The sequence below is a fragment of the Falco peregrinus genome, chromosome 5 (genome assembly GCF_023634155.1).
Source record: "Falco peregrinus isolate bFalPer1 chromosome 5, bFalPer1.pri, whole genome shotgun sequence".
Lineage (NCBI taxonomy): Eukaryota > Metazoa > Chordata > Aves > Falconiformes > Falconidae > Falco > Falco peregrinus.
In genome coordinates, this window is record NC_073725.1 from 67663691 (window position 1) to 67687712 (window position 24022).

At 47.2% G+C, this 24022-nt stretch overlaps 1 protein-coding gene across 3 annotated transcripts in view; it reads left to right on the plus strand.

Moving 5' to 3' along the window:
* Positions 1–1615: 1615 nt before the first annotated feature.
* The window catches only part of REXO1 (RNA exonuclease 1 homolog), a 40535-nt gene continuing 18128 nt past the window's right edge, over positions 1616–24022 (plus strand). The window contains exons 1-5 of one of the 3 annotated variants that reach the window (XM_055804741.1): positions 1616–2074; positions 14302–16073; positions 19105–19206; positions 21610–21811; positions 22473–22636. In XM_055804741.1, the coding sequence (XP_055660716.1) occupies positions 1879–2074; positions 14302–16073; positions 19105–19206; positions 21610–21811; positions 22473–22636 (2436 nt within the window). In that variant the 5' untranslated portion in view covers positions 1616–1878. Of the gene's footprint in view, positions 2075–2712; positions 2846–7806; positions 7950–14301; positions 16074–19104; positions 19207–21609; positions 21812–22472; positions 22637–24022 lie in introns of those variants that run through there. The other 2 variants (XM_027791552.2, XM_027791553.2) reach the window with 2 other exon arrangements.

The window sequence follows — 24022 nt, forward strand, 5'->3', positions numbered from 1 at the left end:
TAAAAATAAAGTGTTTGGTTTTTTTAAAAGACTCCTGTGAAACATGACTTTTGTATTCTTTCCGTTGGCCTTCCTTGGGGCCGAGGATGACTCCCCCTTGGGCACTGTTCTCTACACCATCTAGCAGGCTCCCTGCACTGCCCCAGAGCTTTCCAGGCTCTCTCCCATCTCTCCTTTCACAAGCGATGAGGCACTCCTGGATCATCCTGTCTCACTGGGCTGGAGCTTCTGGCTCCGCTTAATGGGATTTCTCCTTGAAGGGCTTGGTGGCTCACTGTCATCCCGACACAGCCTCACCTGCTGCGGATGGAGGCTCCTTCCTTTGAAAAGCCGAGGCTGGGGCAGCAGCAGGTGATTCGCAGGAGGTGTGGGTGCCCCTCGCCCGCTTGACCCCCCCCCCCCCCGGCCCAGCCCACAGACAAAGCACTGGTACCATGCGCCTCCATTTCCCCACTGGTAAATACTGGTGTGGTGGCTGCTGGGGGAGAGGGGCCGAGCCTCCATGGCAGAGCGAGTTCACTCCCCCCGGGTGGCTTCTGACAAGTTATTTCTGCCTTGAGTCTCCCTAACCAGCCTGGCTGGTGTTCTGCTGCTTTCCAGAAGGCTGGGGCCGTGAGCTGTGCCATGGTGGTGGGCTGTGCTGGGGGTGGTGGGCCATACTGGGGGTGGGGTGCTATCGCGTGGGGGTGGGCCATGATGGGTCCAGTAGGCCATGCTGTGGCAGCGGGCCATGGTGGGGATGGTGGGCCATGGCGGGGGCTGTGCCAAGGGTGGTGGGCTATGGCGGGGGCTGTGCCAGGGGTGGTGGGCCATGGCAGGGGCTGTGCCAGGGGTGGTGGGCCATGCTGGGGGTGGTGGGTCATGGTGGGGATGGTGGGCCATGGCAGGGGCCACGCTGGGGATGGTTGGTGGGCCATGGTGGGGGCTGTGCTGGGGACGGTTGGTGGGCCATGGCCCGGGCCATGGTGGGGGATGTGCTGGGGATGGTTGGTGGGCCATGGTGGGGGCCACGCTGGGGGTGGTGGGCCATGGCCCAGGGATGGTGGGCTGTGCTGGGGATGGTGGGCCATGCCAGGGGCTATGCTGGGGATGGTTGGTGGGCCATGGCAGGGATGGTGGGATATGCCGGGGATGGTGGGCCATGGCGGGGGCCATGCTGGGGATGGTTGGTGGGCCATGGTAGGGGCCATGGCAGGGATGGTGGGCTGTGCCGGGGATGGTGGGTCATAGCAGGGGCCAGGCCACACAGGGAGCCCGGTGCCGCTGCTGTGCCCGTGGCAGGGGGGGGTCGCGGGGGTGCCGGGGCCTGCACCCTCCTTCCCCGCCTGTCCCTCCGCATCTCCCCCGCTCTGGGGGCGCGGGCCCGGCCCCAGCTGACCCCGGACACACCCGCCAGCTCCCACAGGCCGGCCGCTGCGTCTGGGCGGCGCCGGGTCCCCGCGGCCACTTCCTGAGGGGCAGCCCGGGCACTGGGCGGGCCCCGGGCAGAGGGCGGGCCCCGGGCAGAGGGCGGGCCCCGAGCACTGGGCGGGCCCCGGGCAGAGGGCGGGCCCCGGGCAGAGGGCGGGCGCCGAGCACTGGGCGGGCCCCGGGCAGAGGGCGGGCCCCGGGCAGAGGGCGGGCCCCGGCCGCCACTTCCCGCCCCGCCCCGCGCGGCTCAGGCGCGGCTCAGGCGCGCGGCGGGCAGCTCAGTGCGGGCAGCGGCGTCGCGGGGGCCTCGCCGCCGGGCCGGGCGCTCCCAAGATGGCGGCGGGGCCGGCGCCGGTGGTGTGAGGCGGGAGCGCGTCGTTGCCGCCGCCGCCCGCGCGTCCTCACCTACCCCCTTCTCTCCCTCTTGCCCCGCGCCCCGGTCCCGCTCCCCGCCCCGCAGCCGGCGGGATGCTGAGATCCACTGGCTACTTCCGCGGCATCGACTGCCCCTTCCTCAGCGCCGGCGGGCCGGGGCCGGGCGGGGGCCCTCCGTGCCGCCGGCCCTACTGCCACTTCCGGCACCCCCCGGTGGCGGCGGCGGCAGCGGCGCGGTGCGGAGCCTCTGGCGGCCCCGGCGCGGGGCTGGCCCTCGGCCACGGCGCAGGTACGGCCCCGGCCCGGCCCGGCGGGCCGCGGTACACCCTTCCCCCTCCCCCGGTTCCCCCCGCCCCGGGCCGTGGCGCTGCCCGGCCCTCGCCCCCCCCGGCAGCAGCGTGTCCTCCTCCTGGCGAGGCCAGGCCCGCGCCCTTCCTCCTCACCACGCCTGCCCACCCTTCAGGGCCCGAGTCTGTCTCCCGCTCTTGTAACCCCGCCTGCTCCCCCGGCCCGGGTATTGCCCCCTGCAGCCCCTCTCGGGTGGGCTGTGGGCACCGTCCAGGCGGGGCAGGTGGGTCCCCTGAGCCCCTCAGCCCTGCCCGGGCTCTGGGCCCTGCGTTGTCTCCTCTTGTTGCCTCTGAAGGAGGCTCTGAAGGGACTTTTTACCTCACCCGGGGTGAGGGAGAGGTGGATTCTCTCCTCCCCTGGATCCTACCGTTGCTGCCTGGCCCGAGGGTGGTGGGGAGCAGCTTTCCAAAATGTCCGATGGCCTGAGGACAGCCTGTCTGGTCACCAGGATGGAGGCTGCGGGAGGGCAGTGCTGCTGGATGCTTTCTTTGTCCCTCCAGGCACCCCGGCTCACGCAGCAGCGATGAGGTGTCAGGGCAATGAGGTGTCAGGGCAGGTGACGTGCTCTAGGCTGGTGCTGCGAGGCAGGTCCTGCTGGTGGGGTGTTGCAGGGGGGGCTGCGGGGAGCTGGGCCCCCTCCCGATGAAGGACTCGAGGAAGGCGTGGAGTGCTGCCAGGTTTCTCAAAACGAAGCTTGGCTGCAAAAACGCTGGTGAGCTGCTGTTGTCCTCATTCTTCCAGCAACTCTTGTTTTACTTACATTATTTGCTCATCTGATTATTTTATTTGGAGAGAAAAGGCTTCGTTCTTCTCCCCAGAAGAATACCTCTTGCTTCTTTTTGTTAAAGCTCTGCTGTTGCAGTTAGATATACTTGCTAGTATGCGTGGTCTCAACAACCTGAAGCAGGTGTCACAATAAAGCAGAACTTGGGTTTTTTCTGTACTTGCTTAACTTTAGGTTATTCATGGGTTTAGAAAGCGATTAATTTTTTGTCTCCTCGTTAGAAGGTCAACTTACCATGACTCTGTTTTAGTTTAAAATAAAGAAAGCAAAGTATACTCAGGGCTGTCACAGGCAGATGGATACTGTGTTAGAAAGGCAAAAGTTTTTTACCTCTTCCATTATTCTTTTGAATTTGAAAAACCCTCTAGAACCCTTTAGGATGGTCCTCTAAATGCTTGATATTATAATTAGCTTTCAGAGTACTACTTCTGTTTGTCTTTAAATATCTGTAGGGTGTCAGTTTTGGAACTGGATGTGCTCATTTTGGTCTGCCACCTGAAACATGCAGCTGTACTAAATAAAAGCTGGTTCTGGTTTTGAGTTTTGAAATGGGGAAGAGAAGGTTCGTCTTTAGTAAAACCTCCTGGTGCACCTGGAAAGTGTGTTCGGCTTCTAATACTGGCTGAAAAGTGTTTATTTAAGAGCTGACTGTGAATGACAAATTATCCCAATGTTTTGTTAGGCCTGGCTTGGATATGTTAGTGACTCAGGAGAAATCTTGTATTTTGGGGAGTGAGAATGGTGTATCTACTGTATTACGGCTCTTAGAGAAGCTTTGGCTTTTGAAAAACAAAAGCTCTAGTGTGGGTCTGGTTTTCCTAGGTGAAGTGTCTGCCACTTGTGAAAGAAACGGCATTGTGAGGCTTAACTTCCAGCCTGTGGCCTCCCACTCCCCCCAGCTGGCTGAGCTGCGTGTTCCTGCTTCCTTTCCCAAATTCTTGGCATCTAAGGCATGGCAGGATTGTCATAACCAGGGATCTGTAAATTCTGCCTCAGCTTAGTACTGGACTTCAGCCATTTTTTTAAATGTCTGTTTTGATTGAGAAATGGAAGAAGAGCATTGAACCTGCTGCGAAATGCTGTTTTTTTAGAAAGGACTTTAGTGGGGTTGTGTAAGGTACACAATTTCTATAGGAGCAGAAAACGTCTTTGCAGTGATTTTGTAAGCAGTGCTATGGCTTAGCTTCATCTGAAGGGTTCAGCTTGAAGTGCTTCTATCTTTTCCTCTGTCTGTCTGAAGCTCGTCTAGCCTGGAAGGATGTATTTAAGATTTACACTAGAGGGTGTAGTAGTTTAGCAGCCAGGCAACCATCTTCTTGAAAGCAGGTTCTCAATCCACCATAAGTTGCTCCCTGTCAGTGAAACTGCCTGTCTTGTTTACAAGTAGCCTTGTAACAGTGCACTTGGGCATATTTGACCTGTTTAATCGCATCACTCAATAAATAAGCTTTAAAAGCGTAATTTTTAAAAGCAGGTGGGTATCAACAGCAAGAGCTACAGTGCAGATCTGTGTTTTCTGGGATAGGGCCTGGAAAAAACAATAACATCCGAAGAATTAGTCTGCTAAGCATATTGATTCAAGACTGATGTTGACTTTGATGTTTTGAGGATCACTGTAGGACTGGCAGTAACCCCAAAACCCTTAGTAGATCTTCTGTAGCCTTGAAAGTAGCTTTTGGAAACTGAGGAGTGGAGCTAGCCTTGCCTGCTTGTGGTGGGAGGAGGCTGTGGACACAAGCCAGGGGGAGCAGAGAGGAGGTGGGGAGTTAGTGGGACTGTTCCCCTTTTCTTTGCACCCCTCACTGTTCCAGATTTCCTGAGGAGCATACTGTTCTGGGGTTCGCCGTACATGATCCATATTTTTCTCTTATGTTCCCAGCCAGTGGGAGACAACGGCAAAGAGGCCTCCGTGCCTGTTAAGGAGATCAGCAGCAGCAGGACTGACTTTTCCCCCGTCTGCTGCTGTTTGCATGTGGCAGGTGCTCCCTTTTCTTCCCCTCTGAAAGCAGCTCGGTAAATAAAATCTTGCTGGGTGAGGAGGGAACCAGCATGATGCATCTGCTTTGTAGGGCACATTTGAACTGGGTTCTGAAATGCATGGTACTTCATGTGGGAAATCTATTCCAGTGTCTTTACTGCAAGCGTCTGCCTGCATGGTAAAAGAGCGTGGCTACCTGGAGGCTTCTGGAAATTCAGGACTGGCTGAAAGCTGAGGAGGGTGCGGGGGCGGTAGCGTGCACCGATGTGGTGTTTCCACAGCAGTGCCTGTGGGCTCAGAAATGGGATGTGAGCCTGTGCAGGACTGGGAATCTGGAGATTGCAAATTCTAATCCTGACTTGGCTGAAGTGCTTTTTCCATCTACAAAATGACTAAAACCCACCTGCTTCTGAGCAGGATGAAGAGATTATTGAATGTGTGTGAAGTGCTTTGAAAGCGTGCTGTGTAAGTAGGAGGGAAGAACTGCCTTCAGCCCTAAAAGCATCTCTTCAAGAGCTGTATAGGAGAAAAATAGGTCTCTCTTTAAAGTCTAGGTCCTGAGTATGCTGAAAGACATAAAAGAAGCATAATACATCTCTTCATAAATATCATAAGGAAACCAGCTCTTTGGTTTGCTGGTTTTGATACAGCTGTCAGCAGATGCTTAGGAGGTGGATGTTTTTTGAACCCGGAGCAGTAAGCTGTGTCCAGGTCTGGAGGTCTGAGTTCCTCTTTGTCTGCTCTGATCCTTGCCTTAGTGCAAGATGGGAAGAGCAAGGCTTTCAGCACCCTGCCTCAAAAGACTTTATTATGGAGTTGTGTGCACTGACAATTGCTCGGCAGTTTTCTGGTATAGTCCAAAGCTTGAGGAGTGGTTTTCTTGCTGTGTGGATTTTCTATTTAGATAGGCAAGGCTTTGCAGATTAGATCTAGATTGCATCTTTGGAAGGTGTCTGGTTGGGTTTGTGTGGTAGCAACACTTTTTTTCACCTCTCTGTGATTTACACTACCCAGCTCACAAGTAAGCCGTTTGTAATGCTGTTTGGCTCCTGTTGGCCCAGGTCAGGTGTGGAGATATCCTTGGGCTTATCTCCCCAGCTTTAACCCTGTTGATCCTGTCACTGATGTAGGAAGGCCCTTCACCTCTCCTTTTTCAGTCTTCAGCTGAAAAGCAACCACATGGGATGGCTGTGACTTGTATATAAAACACTGTGCAAAATGATACTTGAGAAAACCTGAAGAGGCTGTTTAACTGTTAAACCCCAACTTTAATCATCCTCAGCCCGTGTGTCACCGTCGGATCAAGGACATTGTCATCTTCCCCAGTGGGGTTCCTCATACAGCATGTTGCTGAGGGGCTGCACGTTAAACTGAGCCGTGTGTGGTGGGAGCAGCCTCTCTGCTGTCTGGGGTTGCCTTTATGTTACTTATATTGCAGTGCAGGTTCGCACCATGTGTGGTAGGAAGGATGAAGGGAAAAGTCTTTGCAGCTGCATTTTCCTTCCTGTAGTTTTATGTTGTGCAATATCAACTTCTTGTAAAAAAAAAGAGCTTTTATCGCTGTATTTGCTACAGGGAAATTGAATGAGCAGGAACTTATGAATTGCCCTCAGTATTTCTTTGCTGAGGGGGGAAATTAGGTTGGTTCAGCTTTGGGTGCTCTAGTCCATGGACTGCATGTGGGGGGGTTGCTAAGACTGCTTTCCCTGCCCCCTTCCACATTTGTGTTTAGAACAGTACAGACCAAAATGTTAACGGTGGAAGTTTTTTTTAACTGAGTTTTGAAATGAAGAATAGGAAGCCCACTTGATGGTAAGGTCAGGACGTGTCTTTTCATGTAAATCAATGTCATGGCTTTCTAGTGGTTAGGGATTTCTTGTCATTTAACTAACTTGTCAGTTATGGTGGGTTTCCTGTGGGTGGGCAGGTGCAGCTGCTTCGTGTGTTGGGATTTCAGCATGGGCTGGCAGGGCCCTTCTGATTTTTGTCTTTCTGCAAGCGGGGCGAGCGTGGCTGTGGGGAACCTTGGCCCTGAGCTTGCACACGGCAATTCCTTGCTCCTGTTACAGACGTCTGAAAAGCAGGAGGTGGGAGCAAATCTCTGTCAAGCTGGAAGGATTTTGAAGGCTAAAGGTGCAGCGACCTGCCTGGGTGTTGAAGGCCCAGGAGTTGTGCCGGTGTTTGCGAGCTCCCTGGCCTCCTCTCCAGCTGCCACAGGAGGCCTCTGGCTACTCTTGCAGGATTTCTCTCTCCAGCATGCACTCTCTTACCTGACATTAAAACGCTTCCTCTGATTTTTTTTAAATTTATTTTTCCCTCTAGTCAAACCCTGCAGTGCCGTGTTAGTGCTGGAGAAGCAGAAAGCACAATTTGCTAGTCCAGGATTTCCCAAACCACTTTCCCTGGGCTGCCTAGTGTCAGGAGAGATGGGTTGGAGGCGCCGGGGCGGCGTGCCGGCTGGTGTGATGCTGAGCGGCAGCAGTGCCAGGCTGCGGGCAGGTACTGACAGGCAGGGCTGGGTATCTCCCTGCCCTGCAGCCTCCTTCCCTGCTGGGGCTGAGCGTGGGCTGCGGGGCTTGAGAAGTGGGATGGCGTTGGGCTCCGGCTGGGGGGCCCGGTGGGATGAGGAGATGGCTTAGCAGGAGCCTGGGGATTGCCATTTGGGAAACTGCTGTGCTTGCCAACTTGGGTTGCTCGAATCAAGTAAAAAGTAACATTTGCAGTTGGGGAGCGGGGAAAGCAAGATGTCAAAAAATTCCCCAAGATTATAGTAGTAGTGGTAGGGAAGAAGAAAACAGCCAAAAAACCCCCTGCAGACACTTGAGTAAAACCCAGTCAGACTTGGGAGTAAATGAGGGTGAAGGCGGGACTTTGGGTTGGTAAGTCCTGCCCTAATTATCTCTGCAGCCCGGAGAGTGCTGTGTCAGCACATGGTCAGCGGTATTGTGCCACACGCCTTTGCCGGAGTGTCTTAGCAGTACCGAGCAGATATTAAAAGCCTCAAGTACAGCATGAACAAATATCTGCAATACTTACTAACTGCGGGGAGCTCAGGTAATTCTTTGAAGTTTTTGACTTACTGTGGAGTGAACTTGTGTTTTGGTGTGGATTGCAGTACGCGAGGAAGCAACTGCGTGAGAAGTACCTTCTCCAGAGAGGCTTTCACATGTCAGCCATTCATTTAACGTGAGACTTTGGTCCTCAGCGTTGCATCTGCCTCTGAAATATATGGACTATGCATAAAACTCAGCTCTGCTTTGGAGAGTTTAGTTGCACGAGGGTTTTCATTTCCCTGTGAGATCTACCCTTTTTATTTGAAGAGGGGATCTGTGCTGAGTTTTGGGGAGTGTGTTGGGTTAGCTGGTTCAGAGAGCCTGCAGAGCCGCAGGTAGCAGAGTGGTAAAGGAGCTGCAAGTATTAATTCCAGCTTTTGAGTTCTCTAAAGCCAGACAGGTTTTAAAACCAGTTTAAGTTTTGGGTTTAGCCCTTTGTAAGTCACAGCTGAAGTGTTTAAATGTAATATAGCTTGAAAGGTGCTTTTCTTTAGTTTTTAACTTTGTTTTTCAAAGTGTCCAGTTGTGACTGTATTAAAATAGTGGTTTGGGTTCTTTTTCTTAAATGGGTGTTCTTCACCTGAAACAGTTAAAGAAGTAGGACACGTGTTGAGAAGATAACTTATCTTGAGCAAGCCAGAGAAAGGCTGGAAAAGAAAAAGAGTCTGGGGGATGAGGAGTAGTGTTACTGCTCGTGGACATGCTGGTCAAAGTAAGTTTTCAAGGCGGAGCTGAAAAGAGAGAAAAGACGACACCGGAATAATTGAAGTATTTTTCTTTTGTTCTTCTGCTTCTTTGAAGAGTGGCTTTACTTACTAAGTTTTGGAGTAGACCCTTAGTTTTACCTAGCACTTGTACAGGAGATGTGGAAATGTTTTCTGGGCTCTTTTTCTTGGAAACAGAAAAAATAAGTCTTAGTTAATTTTCTGTTTCCTAAACAGAATTTCAACTTTTCTTGTATATTGAGGAATAACTTTAAAGATAAAATGAGAGAGGGAATGGAAAGATCTCCAAAGAATCCAAACATTGAGTATCTAGATTAATGTATCATTGACTTTAAAACGGTGAGATGCCTTCTAGCCTGTGTGATGACAGACTGTGGGGTCAGGGTAGCAGCCTGGGGAGAAATCATGATATTTTTGGTGCCAGCCTTTGCTTTCTGCCCCTGTCCTGGCAAATCCACCAGTTGTTTCTCATGTTTTTTCCTAGGCTGTGGGAGAAATGTACTAATGGTGTGATTTCCTCTTAGGAAGGCATTACATTTATCACAGATCTTGACACACCTCTGATGCTCTTTGCCTGCCGCAGGTGTTTTAGCACCAGAGCAGGGACTGTACATCACGGGGGTGATAGAGGAATGTAAATGACAGCTTTTGCATGGGCCAGACCATCTTGTTCTGGCTTTGGATCTTCAGATTTAACTAGTGTTGTTGCTGTGTGAAGCAGTGGTAGTCCCAGCTGTCTTCCAGGACTGTCTGTGAGGCTATCAGGAGGGTGAAGCTACCATATTTAGTAGGCTTGAGGACCTTTTAGATGCCTCTTCTGCTGTGCCAGAGGCAAAACTGCACAAAATTGTTTTCTTGAATAAAATTAGGTGTGTACTGCTTCCCTGGATGTTGCTGCCGGAGCTGCTTTGAGGGGCATGCCCTGCCATCCTCCTGTCAAAGTGAGTGTCCTACCTGAGTGAGTTGTTCCCTGATAACGCAGCCTGCTGGGGGGTGACATGCTCCCTTGCTGGATTGAATCCACTTGGGCATGTCTGTGTCTCCTCTCCAGCCACGGTGTGTCAGCAGGCTCGAGTGGCTGAGCTGAGAAAATGGCTTATGGCTTGTATGAGGATGATGTCTGGCTGCTCTGGTCCCTTGGTGAGATCCCCCTCCCTGTGCTGGGTGTGACACCCTCTGCTGAAGCCCCTGGTCAACCAGTTCAGCCCACTGAGACAGTCTTGGTGGCACTGAGCACTTATGTTGGCTGGCAACATCTGGTGAAACCATACCATGACCTCAAGCAGGCTTTGTCACAGCAGGTTTAAAAATACTGCAGTGTGATGGGTAACTGTTCAAACTTTTTTCAGTCTTGCTAATCTAAGACTTTCTTTTCTCATATTTGCTTCCTTTTTTCTGCTGAAGAAATGACCATGTTGGTTCATGATGTACCTTGACGCTGTGGCATGAAATACCTCTTGGGGACTAACAAATGTAGGGAGTGGGGTGCATAGGGAGGGTCCAGCTTGGTTAGACTGGCTGTAATACCCCCTCGGACCTTGCTTCCCTGGTGTTCTTAGACCAGCACAAGGTTATCTAATTTTAATAGTTGAATTTACTATTTAGAAAGAGTGAGAAGGAGTAAAAAAAAAAAAAAAGGAAAAAAATCGTTAGGGCTAGGGTTATATTTAAAGTTGAAGAACCATTTCTCTGAGCTCCTCTTACCTGCCCTCCTAACCCATTTACTCTGGATAACTATTTGAAAGCCACTATTTTAAATCTCAGTGTTAATTATTTCCAAGTGGTTGGATATTATTGTTAAATTAATTGTTGGAAATTTGCTTTGGGTACTCGCAAATGAGGTCTGCGCCCAAAACTGCCATTTCTTTTGCACTGTTTAGTTCTGAAGAGAGGCAAAAGCTCAGCCTGCTAGTATGGCCTTTTGGAAACACTTTGTTCTTGAGAAACTACTGTATTGTCTGTGAAGCATTAAATGAAATGCTTAAAATAATTTTCCAATGGTGATAGTTTTCCTGTAATCGCAAAGGTTGTCCATTTGCTAAGTACTGGCACTGTAAACATAGGCAAGCTGTTAAGCTAACAAAGCTGTTCTGATGACGTTAAAATAAAAAAATGCCTTTTTTTGCCTTTAAAGTAGTCTCCCAACAGCTTTCACCTTCCCCATCTCCTGATGAATGTGCCTTTTGTTGCCAGCTCCAAGTGACCCAGGAAAATGGGTAACATCAGCAGTGACAGCTCTTGAAAGTGTTCGCTTTCGGCCTGTGCTGGTCCCTCTGCGGGTTGGCCAGCAAACCTTTCCATTTTGAGATCCTAATTGCTGTAAATTTGGGAGTTTCTAATTTTTGCCTCCCCTTTGTTTAGCAGCAGCACTGCTTAGTAACTCTGTTACCTCTGGAAGGCAGGTAGTTGCCGTCCATCTCCTGCATGCATGCAAGAGCTTGACTCCTCTTCCAATACTTGCCGGTTTACAACAACCAGTACCTGTCATACATTTGGGCTTTTCTGTATTTGAAGCATGTGAAGAATGTGTTGTGGTAGGGTGCTTGAAAAAAAAAAAGACGTCTTTTTCTCCTGAATGATTCATTGTAAAATAAGTTTTAACATCAAACAGGTGACCTTGTACTCCCATTATTCATTTAATGTCAGCCTTTGTTTACTGCCTTTGCCGGTTGCACAAACTAGAAGGACCAGTGTACAGCGAGGAGTCGTTAGCTTGTAGAAGCTCTGTAATAAAACAGCTCCACCTCAGAACTGAGGCCTCGTTTCCCAGAAGCAACATGACTGTCACCAGGAAAAAAAATAGTCAACCTTGTTTTTTTGGAAGAATTTTGTTCTACACTTTTGTATGCTCTGCTGAAACGTCTGATTTAAGTGCAGCTCATTTTTGTATCTTCTAAAGTAGTTTTAGGTTGAATCAATTGTTTGCTGACGTCCTATGTAAATTATTAATAACTTGTTTTGTATAGTATTGGTGTTAACTTTACTGTTTTGTGTCTCAGAAGGACTACTTCATAGGTTTGAGGTACATTAATTTATTAAAATAGTTTGTATTTTTAAAAGTGTCCTGATAGCAGTTTAGTTCACAATCCTATAAGGAGTTGTCTTCCTAAGTCTCATTATCTTGTGATTCTCAAAGGACAGTGCAGAGTCTCAATTTTACATCCATCCAAAAAGAGTTATTTCACTACGTGGTGCCTCTCTCTTGTTTTGCTTCAGCAGAAATAGTGCACACATTTTGTGTCTCAGAGTAGCAAAACCGGTGTAGTTCATCTTGTAACCTTTCTTTACACCACGGGTATTCATGTGAGTGTTTGAAATGGAGAAGAATAAATGCAAAAGCTGAAGAAGAGTCATTTGAATCGTGTATCCAGGTTGTAAAAAGGGGTGTGTGGGTGTAGCTGGGTACCTGCCTGTGTGGTGCTGGGCTCAGCCACCCAGAGAGCCTTTCCTCTCCGACGTTCTTGAGAGTATAATTAGGCATCTGAAAAGGCAGCCTGATTTCAGTTAGCATATGTAACCTCTCTGACTGTGGAGACTCGTGTGTGTATGGCTCTCCGTATATATATATATGTGTGTGTGTATAAACTCCCCCTTCTGCTTGTGTTTTCACTACATCATCTGCAAATGCGTCGTGGCCAAAGGTGACAGTCCTGATTAGTGGCTTGGAGCCCACTTACACAAGTGTCTTTCATGGAAAAGGTAGCCTTTGATCAGCAGCACTTGGGTAATACACCAGGCCTCCTACACACCTACAAAAGAGCTCTTTCATGACGATATCTCAAAGCCTGCTGGCGTTCTCGGAGCTTATAATGTATTTTTACATCTGGTCATTCTCCTGAAAGAAAAGGTGCAATTAGTTTCATACTATAGATGAACAGCAGAGAATCAGACACCAGGTCTATGCTTAGGTTGTCTTCTACTTTTTCTGTATCCTGATATATTTTAAAAGGTTTGCTTTTCTGTGTGGACAAGATGTCTTTTGTGTAGTTTGGGGGTTTGTTGTTTTTTGCAGGGGTATGTGTGTTTTGTTTTTGTTTGGTGTGGTAAAGTGTGGGGTTTTTTTCTTTTGGGAAGTCTTTAGATCCAGACTCGGTGTTCTCGCCTCTGTTTATAGGCCACCTAATACTTATCTCTGCACAAATTACCAGGATTTCAGCTGTTCCTTCAACAATGCTTGTGCTAAATTTTACATCTCCATCTTGAGTTAGAGGTTAATAGCTGACTCCTCCAGACTTCATTGAACTGGTCTCCTCTACCACTAAGGAGTTGATGTTTTGCAAAGTGGTGTGAAATGAGGTGGCTGGTATGGAGGATCTCCGTTCTTTATCAGCTGTTAGGCTAATATTTATACCTGTTTTGATAATCTGTTTTCATGTTGGAAAGCCAGTTTTACTGCTATCCTTCTAGCAAAGAACAGAAAGTTCCTCTGGAATAGCAGCGTTGGGAGACACTATGATAAAACAAGGATTGAAAATTTTCAGAGTCAAAAAGCAGCCATGAACTTACCTGTAGCTCCTGTTAGCTGACTGAATGCAGTCATCTTTATTGCTGGGTTCCTCCATTACAAGTCTACTTTTTCAAGGTGAAGTTATTTTCTTGCCTGTTCTGTGGCAAGCAGGATGGCTGTCGCTCTGCACACGTGTGTGAATGATGTCCTCTTCCCTTCCTTTTCACCGTGAGTTGGAAAGGTAGGTGGGAGAGTTTGGAATATCATGGCAGAAAGTAGAGAGTTTATGTTGTGACAGCTGCTCCCATGTCCTTTTCAGGATGGATATTACAAGATTAACTTTGCTGGGCTCTCCAGTTGTAAGCTGTCCCTTGGACAGGTTGCTTTGGTGTTTCCATGTAGTTCCGTAGGGTGGATCATCACTCACCAAAAGCTCTCCTGTAAGCTGTGGCTGGAGGAGCTGTGCAGCATCATAGTCCTAGAAATGCCTGTGTAAAAGAGGGTACTAAAGGGACTTGTCTGAGAAGACAAATGTCAGAAAAAAGAAACATTCTGGATGTTAATGTTCCTGTCTTGGTCGTCGTTCTGTGTGGTTGAGTTGTTGCCTTTGTACTTGTAGTTTTTTCTTACTAGTAGCACTCTGTCAGTCCAAATAAGACTGGTTTTCCTGCAGCTGCCGTGAGAAGTAGTGAGCTTTGAGGAATATTGGAGGCTTTCAGTGGGCTTTAGGCATTGGCATTGATAAGTGAGAACCTAATCCACAGTTTTCGTATTGGAATCCTCTTTCCTCCCTTGGTTGCTTCATTCAATTAGGCAGATAATTCCGTGCATACTCAGCTCTTCTTGGTCCTAATACAGTGATTATTCTTTGGTGCCCCGAAGAATATTTAATTTATAGAGCTTTTCTGTGAGTAATAAAAGCACTTTGTTAATAGATCTCTGGTCCTCAAGATCCTGGAGTAGTTCATAAAATACATTCTTGCCACACACCTGCCACTGTCCAGAGAACATCACTGGTGGCTTTTGGCATTCTGTGGTGATGAGAGCATGGCTTTTGGTAGTGCCTCTCAGTATTGGGTTTTGATGAGAGCAGATCTTAAAAAGACCTTTTTAAAAATTTTATTATCAAGAAAATGCTACCTGAATTGTGGGCAGTAAGTTAATTTTTCTTTCTTTTACAGAGCGAGGATATGATCCCTACAATCCAGAGCTTCCGAGGCCCTCGCTGGAGGCGGAGGATGGTACTCTGGCTGACATTGCAGATGTGACACCCGGTATTCTGGAGCTGGAGCTGGTCAACAAGGCCATTGAGGCAGTCAAAAACGAAGTTGAGAGAGAGCAGAAAAAGTATGAGGAGCTGCTAGAAACAACCAAGGAGTTCAGTGCTTCAGAGGCCTCCTCACTCATTTCGAATACACCCATATCGGCTGCTGGGACACAAAATGATTCATTTACCTCCTTAGAGTATAATCCAGGTAGCTACAGCTTTAATAATAACTCTGACTACAACCCTACTCCTCTTGCTGCTGCTAGCCAGTCAAGTAAATACACTTTGGATACTTCCCGATCTAAAGGTAGCTCGCTGGAATATGTTCCCAAGTCTGTAGTACAGAATAAGAAATACAGTAGCACTGTCACTAACAATAAATATGTGATTGATGACTCTAAGCCTTCTACAGACTTGGAATATGACCCACTTTCAAATTACTCAGCCAGGCTTTTGAGCAAAGCCACAACAAAGGACCCAAAAGGGTCTAAAAGGGGTAGGGTGCCCAGTTATGAGGAATCTTACTCTCCTTCACGGAAGAAGCTCTGTGAAGTACCCGATGACTATGAAGTGTGTGCCAGGTTCTCTTCCTCTGAAGATGAGGCTGATGTGGAATATAAACCAACTTCCGTTAGTTCACAATCAAAAGCCGGTTCTGAAAGTGAGTCAAACGACGGGTTATCCAACAAAGAGCAGAGCACCAAACTGGATGGCGCTGCTTCCCAGGATAGCAAAGAAGCGGCAGTGCAGTATGGTGGGGAAGACCTTCCAAGTTCACAGAAAAATCTTGCCAAAAACTTATCAGACAAGAATGCAAAAGCAGGGAAATTGTGTTCTGGTAAGAATGACCAGGAAATTGAAAATAAAAACAAAGACTCAAAAGACAAAACAAAAAGGAAGAAATCAGATGTTAGTAAACCTGGCCTCAGTGATGTTGGTAAGAAGGAGAAGAGTAAAAATACAGGAAAAGTGCTCAAGAAAGAAGATAAATTAAAAACCAAGAATGAAGAGAAAAACTGCAAAGATAAAAGTGTCAGACTGAAAACGGATGGGAATTTAAAGAAACCTGAAAAACAGAAGTCAGAAAAAGTGGATGGGCTTAAGAAAGAAAAATCCAAGTCTGCCAGCAGTAGTTCAGGGAAAAGCAAGAGCGAGAGTGTCGTCAAAGGCTCTAGCCCAGAGAAGCTGGGGAGCAGCAAGAAAGACTCCAAGCTGAAAACAGATGATGTGAAGAATGGTAAGGAAACTTCTGGTCGTAAAAACAAAGAGAAAGGGACCAAGACTTCAGCACTAGAGCGAAAGAAAGAAAAGGTCAGTTCTACAGGAAAAGGAGATCTGAAGAAGGGTCAGAAGCAGCAGAGTTTGAGTCACGTTGACCTGTTTGGCGATGAGAGTGGAGATGACGATGACAAAGGCCGGCCTTTGCCATCCACATTACTTGACGTGAGCTCAGACGGTGAAGACTGTGGTTCAGAGTCTGAGAGTGAAAATGAAGGGACAAAGAAAGTGAAACGCTCTAAATTGTCGAAGTCGTCATCGTCATCTTCCTCGACATCTGATGACATTGATTATTCCATCCTTGAGAAGGACTTGGACTTTGAGACAGATCCAATGGAAGAGTGTCTCAGGATTTTTAATGAATCTACAGATGTGAAAACTGAAGACAAGGGAAGACTGGGGAAACAGGTAATGCTGATTTGGGTGGGTTGGTTGCTTCTTTCACCTCTAAATGTGAAAGGATTCTGGTTTGGTTTAGTGGTGTTGCTTATTTCAAGTAGTTGAAGAGGGCTATGGAGGGAGACTCCCTATGTTGGAAGAATCTCATCCTTGTCATGACTGAGTGCTTTGAAGAGTTTGCACCTGAATTTACCTGCTGGATTGAAAGCTGCTGTGAAATGTAAGGATTCAATTACCTTTTGTGTGGAAAGCCTGTAGCTTTCAGGGTTATCAGTTGCTTCTGTCTCCATCTGGTCTAAGAACCATGGTGGCCTGGATGGCTGCGGAAAAGGCTTCAGAGAGTGTGTTGTGGGTGTTTCAAAGCTGTTCCAAGTTTGCTGATCTGGGTGATGCCTTCTTGTTGCGGCATAGTTTAAGGAACATAGTGGCAGGTAGAAACAGGACAATGTGTTGGTGCAAGGAAGCCGTTGTAGTTGGCACTGGACGCTTTGGAGACTCCTCAGGTTACGGTTTCCTATTTTAAATGCATACTGCAGATATTTTATGAGGATCTCTGGATACCTTGTAGGTGGCATAAATAAGAAACAGAGGGTAACATTTCTTAAAAAGATACAAAGGATTTCAGAATAAGGAGATAAAAAGACAGCATTTACATACAAGGCTTCTGCCAGTAACTGAGGTGGTCCCTGGAGGATGCAAGACCCTCGTTTTTGGAGATTAAACCAGAACAGAGCAAGTGTAAAAACCTAGAAAGCAGCTGCCTGCAGTGATCCTCTTAACAGCATCTGAGGCAGGGAAGTAGGGGTAGACAAAATCAGGTGCCCTCAGTGTGCTGGGAGGGAGGGGGTACCAAAGGACAAGTGTGTCTATCCAAGGAATTACTGAGTGGCTTCAGCTGCAGCTGTCGTGCATCCAAAAGGTAACAGAGGTACTGGGAGGCCATCAGGGCTTCCAGTGTGTTCCAGGTTAGACCCCTTCAAACATGGGAAGGCTCCCTTTGCGATTATTGGTCTGAAGGAGGGGCAGGGGGAGTGCAGCAGGAACCTTGTGGCTGCATGGTGGAAAGGCAATTTCTCCCGGTATGATTGCTTGTTGACTTCTGAAAACAGCATCAGATACTGATGCTGGCTTTCAGGCTTTGTTAGTTGGGTGCGTGAAGTGGCCATGGACAGAAATTCTTCCATTCATGACTATCTGTATGTGGAGGACAAAGTGAGCTGGGATCTGCAGCGTGGTGGGGAGAGCTCATCTTTTTGAAAAGAATAGCTGGACTATTAAAGCTTTTTGCTGAACTCTCTGTTGTAATAATGTCCCCGATCTGTTCGGAGAGAAGTCTGTGTTGCTGACAAGTAAAGACCTTTTTTACGCTCATATGAAATGCCTTGGTGGAAAAAACTGCGTAAAGCCGTTCAGTGTAATGATTCTCTTCTGAACTATTAAGCATTACTTGATTTTGCTTGTTTAAAATTCAGCTGTTCTCTCTTCAGTGTTTATATAATTCCCAACTAGGAAAAAGCACTTTATTTTTGGCTTTGTTTCTCCAAATTGCCCTGTTTAAAGGAAAATAGTTTAAGGGCACACAACCTATAGCGGCAAATACTAATCTGTGTAGAGCTTTCAAATGTGGGGTGATTCAAAATGGGCTGAATTCAGAAAGTGCTGAACCAGGGGCTGCCTCTCACTGCAAACACTTAATTCTGGCATGGAATGGCAATGTTCAGCTGTCAGCAACCACGTGTGTTTCCTTTGCATGTGCTTTACCTTTATATCGCTGCACTGAAACTTAATTTCCCCCTGTTTGGGAAAGGGAGGAACAAGCATTGGAGCCGAGGGGTCCTTCTTTGAGAGATGGGTGTTTGTAAGTAGGTACCTGCTTCCCTGCTGTGTTTCTGGTAGGTGAGGTTGGTCACGGGGAATTCTTTTGTTTTTGGAATAATTTTGTAGCTGGAGCCCGTGTCATTTGGTCTCAGTAGTGTGCTGGTCTGGAGGGAAGGTACATGTGGGCAGTGCGGTACTGTCCTACCAGAAAGGATTGCTTTGTGAGAGAGTTTATTAAGGGATGTAACTGAATTAACAGACTTAGCTAGTTCCTAGAGAGCAGAGTGATTCAGTGTGAAGTGCTCATCCAGAATGCCCCTGTGGTGATGAACACGAGCTCAGCCTAAGTGGAGCCAGAGCTCATCCCCAAATCCAGCCTTCAGCTTCATTGCTGAATTTCTAAGGGATTGTCAAGCTTGTCTCTCCTCAGAGCTTTGCCAGGGGTTGTGCTGGGGAACTGAAAGCCAGATTGACTGGAGAGCAGCTAGTTTTGAAAAATAAACTTGTGAAGTGTGTTTCGTATAAATGAACGGCCAAGTCAAATTCAAAGATTTTAAAGTGGTTTCTTCCCCTCCCCAGGAGCAAGTCTGAGATGCTGGCTCGGAGGCAGCTTTAGCTGGAGAGGTGCTGTTACTTCCTCCTGGATTTTTGGCCATACAAGCGTGTGACCTGGGGATTTGTCGCTGCAGTCTTTCTGCAGATACGGCTGTGGATAAAACTGCAGAGAAACATTTCCCTACATGGGGAGTGCAGGCACTGTGGTTTGGTGCTGAGCAGGTTTTCAGGACCTGCTCTGGCAGCATGTTATACAAGGGCAGAAATGAGTCAGCTCCCAAGTTCTTACGAAAAAACCCAAATAACCCAAAATAACACCCCCAACCCCCCTGGATTTTAAGAATGCCGTGAAAAGTGAGGTGTGCGAGTGGCTGGCAGGAGAAGGATGTGCAAATCTCTCGTGGCAGGTAGGGGCTGTCCCGGATCATGCCTGGTGCACAGCTCATGGAGCAACTGCTGGGGTGGGAACTGTAATGCTGCTGGTGGTGGCTTCGTTGGTGGCTATTGGGTTCAAAACAAGGCTTGTTTTAGTAGTTCAGCAGCTGACCTCACGTTGCTCTTACCTGCCAGGATTTCTGTTAACCTAAAAGGAGACTTTTCAGATCCCCTCATTGAGAGGGATCTTCAAGTCCATTCAGTTTTGGAAGCTGCTGCTTTTGTTTTCTAGCTATCCAAAGAGGAAGGAAGCGAAGAAAAGACGGAAGATAATTTAACTACCTTGTTTCCTGGCCAAAAAAGAAGGATCTCTCATCTTGTCAAACAAGGAAATGTAAGTGCAACTTTTAGAAGCAGAAGTTTAGATTCTTTAAAGTAGGGATTTTCTGTCCTGTTACGACACTGGAAACTGATGCAGTCCCAGGTTCATGCAGCAGTGCACGAGTTGTTTGTGCTGGAATCTGTGTCAGTTTGCTTCCCTCCCCTTTCTGATTTCTGAAAAATATGGTTAAACATCTGTTACAAATGGCAGCAAAACTCCATTAAACTCCCATAAAACTAAGGGTGAGCTATGGAAGAGTATGTCAGTTCTGCTCCTTGTAACTCATTGGGATGGATTGAGATGTTCATTTATCTGCAGTAGAGCTTCATTTAATCACTTAGATAAAAATTAACTGGACACAAGTTCAGTCTGTCTGGTGGTACTTTTCTTTGTGTTGTGGACCTACAAGTTAGCTGAGGGAGGTTTGTCATGTTTAAAACCATTACCTTATATTTGTTCTGAATCAGGCAAGATATCAACAGTCTCTTGTTTGATACTCTTCTTTCACAATTGTGAAAATACTTTAAATACAGAGGAGAAGAATTTAAAAAAGGCAAGGAAGACATTCTGATTTTTTTTATTTCTTTCTCAGTGGGATTTTAATTCGTGTTTTCTCTGAGGGTTTAATGTATTTCCCTCCAGGTGCTGAGCACAGATTAACAAGTTATATTTTCCAACAGGATAAGAGCGGAGACTTACACACTGATTCGAGCTGGGTAGTCCAAATTAATTGTTCTTTCCTCTCAACCTAGAAAAGGTTTCTTTGCTTTTAATAATTTGAAGCCCTGAGGTCAATACAGCGCATTTTATTTTAACTACATATCTTCAGCCAGTTCATGTGTTTTGATAAGGGCCCTTTCTTCCAAAGTGAAGAGATAAGAGACTGAAGCAAATGGGTTGGAAATTAATTAACTCAAATATTTATTGTAAATAGGTGCCTTTTAGACATGTACAAACCTTTAAATACATTTACTTAATGGGATAGCTGATCCCAAAATGCTTTCCAAAGATGTGAGCCCCAGCACAGCCATTGCATGGGCAAACAGAGCCGATCTGGTGCACTCAGCAGCAGGTGCCACGAGCACAGACCGGGACGTGTGTTCCCTGGAGTATCTTAGCTTGGTGCTGCTGCCAAGTCTGTTCAGGAGGTGCTGTAAGACCTGAACTGCTGCTTTTATGCGCAGAGTTGAGCCTCACGCTTTGCTGTGTCCCTCCAAGTCAAGTATTTGCTCAGTCTTGCTTGTGATTTATAGCTCGAGGACTGAGCAAGCAGAAGGGGAGGGAGCTGAGTTCTAGTTTAGTTGCTGGGGGGAATGGTGGGCCAAAGGAATTGAAGGTGAGGCAGAAAATGAGTGTCCTGTCCTGCTCAGAAGTCTGTAATTATAATTTAATGGCTGATTGTGCTCAGTTTGGTATCCAGAAGCTGGTGTCGGCATCAGAGACCAGGAATGCAGGAGGTGCCAGCTTGCCCCCAATTTGCAGTCTCAGAAATGCTGTGTTCCACACGGGCTGTGCAAGCACACCCTTCTCTGAAGAAACCTCAGGAGGGGAGGCCTGTCTCAGATTTCAAAGGTTATTAAGTAATGTGGAGAAGTTTGTACTACTGCTGCTTCTCTTGCACTTCTGCTGCTAGAAAACTTCTCTCTTTGCTGACATAATTTCTGGCACCTTTCCTGCAACCTACATTTGGACATCAAAGAAAATGTATGTGTAACTTGTTTGTGCTAGTAACAGCGGAAGCGGTGAAATGCCTCCAGAAGTAGGCAGGGGCAGAGCCTGTTTAGAATTCAGAGCTCAGTTTCTGTAATGTTCTAATCCCATAGATACACACATGTGAGACTTTTAAGTAGTTACAGGAACTAGAGACTTGAAACAAGGCTGCTGGGAGGTGGGGAGCTTCTGTAATGCAAGGGTAGATGGCACTGGTTCTTCAACGTGGGAAGGATGGAGAGGGAGAGCACTGTAAAACTCAGCAAAGGGGAACGGAGAATAGTTGGTTGCTTTTTCATTGCAGTATAAACTAAAGAAGCACGCAGTAGGCAGCACAGGGCTAGATTAATTTTCTAGTGCAAGACTGTAGAGCTTGAGAGTATTGACAGAGTCCAGAAGTGGGTTAGGCACAGTGATGGGAAGCATCATGCCATTAAACAAGCAGTTCAGATACCACGTCTCAATTTAGGAACATGCCAGAGTGCTGCGAGGCCTTGCCGGAGGGCAGATCATGAACGTTGTGGGTATTGGCGGGTGACTAAGTATTTTGTTCTGGAAGGTGGTTGGGATCATCTCCTCTCAAAAACCTGCATTTCCTAACAGAGAGGGGGAGAGAAAGAGAGACCTTTCTTGGGTGAATGGAAGCCAGAGGCTGGGGACTGAGCAGGCAAGCATGCTGGCTCTAAAACCTTTCTGTCCGTGCAGGCAGAGGTCCCGAGCAAGCCCGTAATCCGGCCGTACCGTCCCCCCACTGCTCAGGAGGTCTGTTACCAGAGGATCCAGCTGGCTCAGCAGCAGGCGGCACAGCTGGCTGTGGCCGTTCAAAAGGCCTCTCTTTCTTTGCCAGGAGAAAAGAAGAGGATTGCTCACGTGCCAAATGTAGCCCTTTCCACAGCAGCCAAACAAAGTAAGTCAGCAGCATTGTTTGTGATTGCTGTCCTGTCCTCACCCTGGTAAAAGACACTGTCTTCTGTTTAAATTTCTCCCGAGCAGATGTGGAACTATCAGATGTGTAGGATAGGCCATGACTTGAGTCGGTGCTGATAGTGACCAGTGGAAGATCTTTCCCCTGAGAAATTCCATCGTGTTCTGAAAAGTACAGCTCCGTTCCCCCACCTGTCTCACCCAGCCTCCCTCGCTTCAGCCTGTTTTTTTTCTATTTCTTCCTTGGAGCGTGTTTGCTTCTCATTCGCTCTTCTATTTAAGACTTCAGAGGTGACACGAACAGGAGGGAAGTACTAATTAATGTTCAGTGGTATCCCTTTGTAGTCAGAAGGACTCAGAGCTGACGTGATGGGCAGTTAGTGCATTCTAGCTGACAGGGTTACCTCTTTAAACTCTGCTGACTCAGTTACCCCAAAACAAAGAGAAATGAGGCACGTTTCGTGGCAGAAGGTTCCTTCATTCTTGCCTGTAAGGTGGTAAAATTACCCAATTTGTATCCCTTTGGAGGCTTCCATTTGAAAAAATCACAGCTTGCAGCATGGGCCTTTTATAGTAAGTTCATTCTAGCAACTTGAAGCCCAGTGACAGGATTTCTACCTAAATATGTTTTCTGTTTCTTGCAGGCCTCGTGAGTACCAAGACGACTGTTGCTGGTAGGAGTGTCACACCTTCCAATGACTCTGAAGCACCCACCCTTTCTCTGAAGGCTTGCACCTTAGCTGGGATGGCTTCAAAGACCACCAGCACCATTGTGCCGAAAAGGATAGCACACGTTCCCTCCTTACAGGTGAGAAAAATGTGAAAAATCTTTCTGGTTTCCTTCCCCATTGAGGGTGCTATGTTTAACTGTGCTGCTGCAAACTTAGCACCCTCTGAAGAGCGGTGTTTTGATTAGGTTGATTAAATGGGTTGGTTTCTTCCTGTGGTTTTCCTCGATAGCGTTGTATAAAAAATGAAACACTTGAGGGGTAGGAGCTTAAAAAGAAATACTGAAGTGCTGCTCTGATCTCTTTGAATATTGATCATCTTAGTTTGAGTCTTCTGTTGTGCTGTCTGGCTCGGTGTGTAGCTCTGTGTGTCAGGGACTTGGAGCCTCTTGTATTTAAAAGGCATGGCTGGATTCACGCCCTTCCCAGGCTTTGTGGGCCATACTGAGGAAGGTGGTTATGGATAATGTCCCATGATGACCTGTATAGTTAAAATGTGATCATTTAAACTTCATGCTACTGTTAAAAGAGGTTTTTTTCCCAAAAATATATTATTTTTTTTTTCTGGGATACTTGCCCATCTTTGGGTACTTTTGCTATGAGTTCCTTAGCAAAGAAGTCCCTCCTTTCCCCATGAGCACTGCAGAACGTTACTTGCTAAGACAATTGAGAATAGTTCCTCATGTGTGGATGGTGTTTGCTGGAGTGGATGGCAAGAAGTGTGGTTAGTGCAGGACTTGATTAAAGAGATCTTTATTGATGATATCTTTTGTCAAGATATGTTGTAACGTACTCTGATTTTTGTAGGAGTGAAAAGTCATTTTCTTCCTTCCCCACCCAAAAAGTCACCATAGTTAAGATATAACTTGAAGCCGATTAAAAATAAACAACTGAAAGGATAAAGGATTTACTGAGGTGCTTAAGGATATCATATTAAAGGCTGAGGGAAAATATGTGTGTAATGAAAAGGACCAAATCTCCTTGAACAGAGCATCAGAGTGGAAGTTTTGTGAGGAAAATGAGCACTTTTCCCATTGAGATAGGACCAGTTGCTCACCTTTGAATGTGCCTTTATCTTCCATAGAGCTGTTTTTATTACAGATTGCAGCAGATGGTTTGGTTTATGGATATCTTTTGAGTCTAATGGAGAAAGACCAACAAAACAATTGAGTGCTTTAGAGGTGAACGTACAGTTTCTTCTCTGAGAAAGAGACAAATTGTGTGATTTCGGGGATAAACTGGTGTTAAATGGAAAACTGCAGTGGTAGGTTGTAACTTGGTCCAGCTTGTGCATTTTATGCCTGAAGAACATTTCATTCAGCTTAAGGGGGAAATCCTTTCAGGAGCATCACAATTGGCATTAAAAAAGGAAGGAAAACCCCAGTGCAGTAAAGTTACAGGAATCCCACAGACAGTGTGATGACTTAGCTGGCTGCCAGCCTGGCAGGAGTGAGCCTCCCATTCTC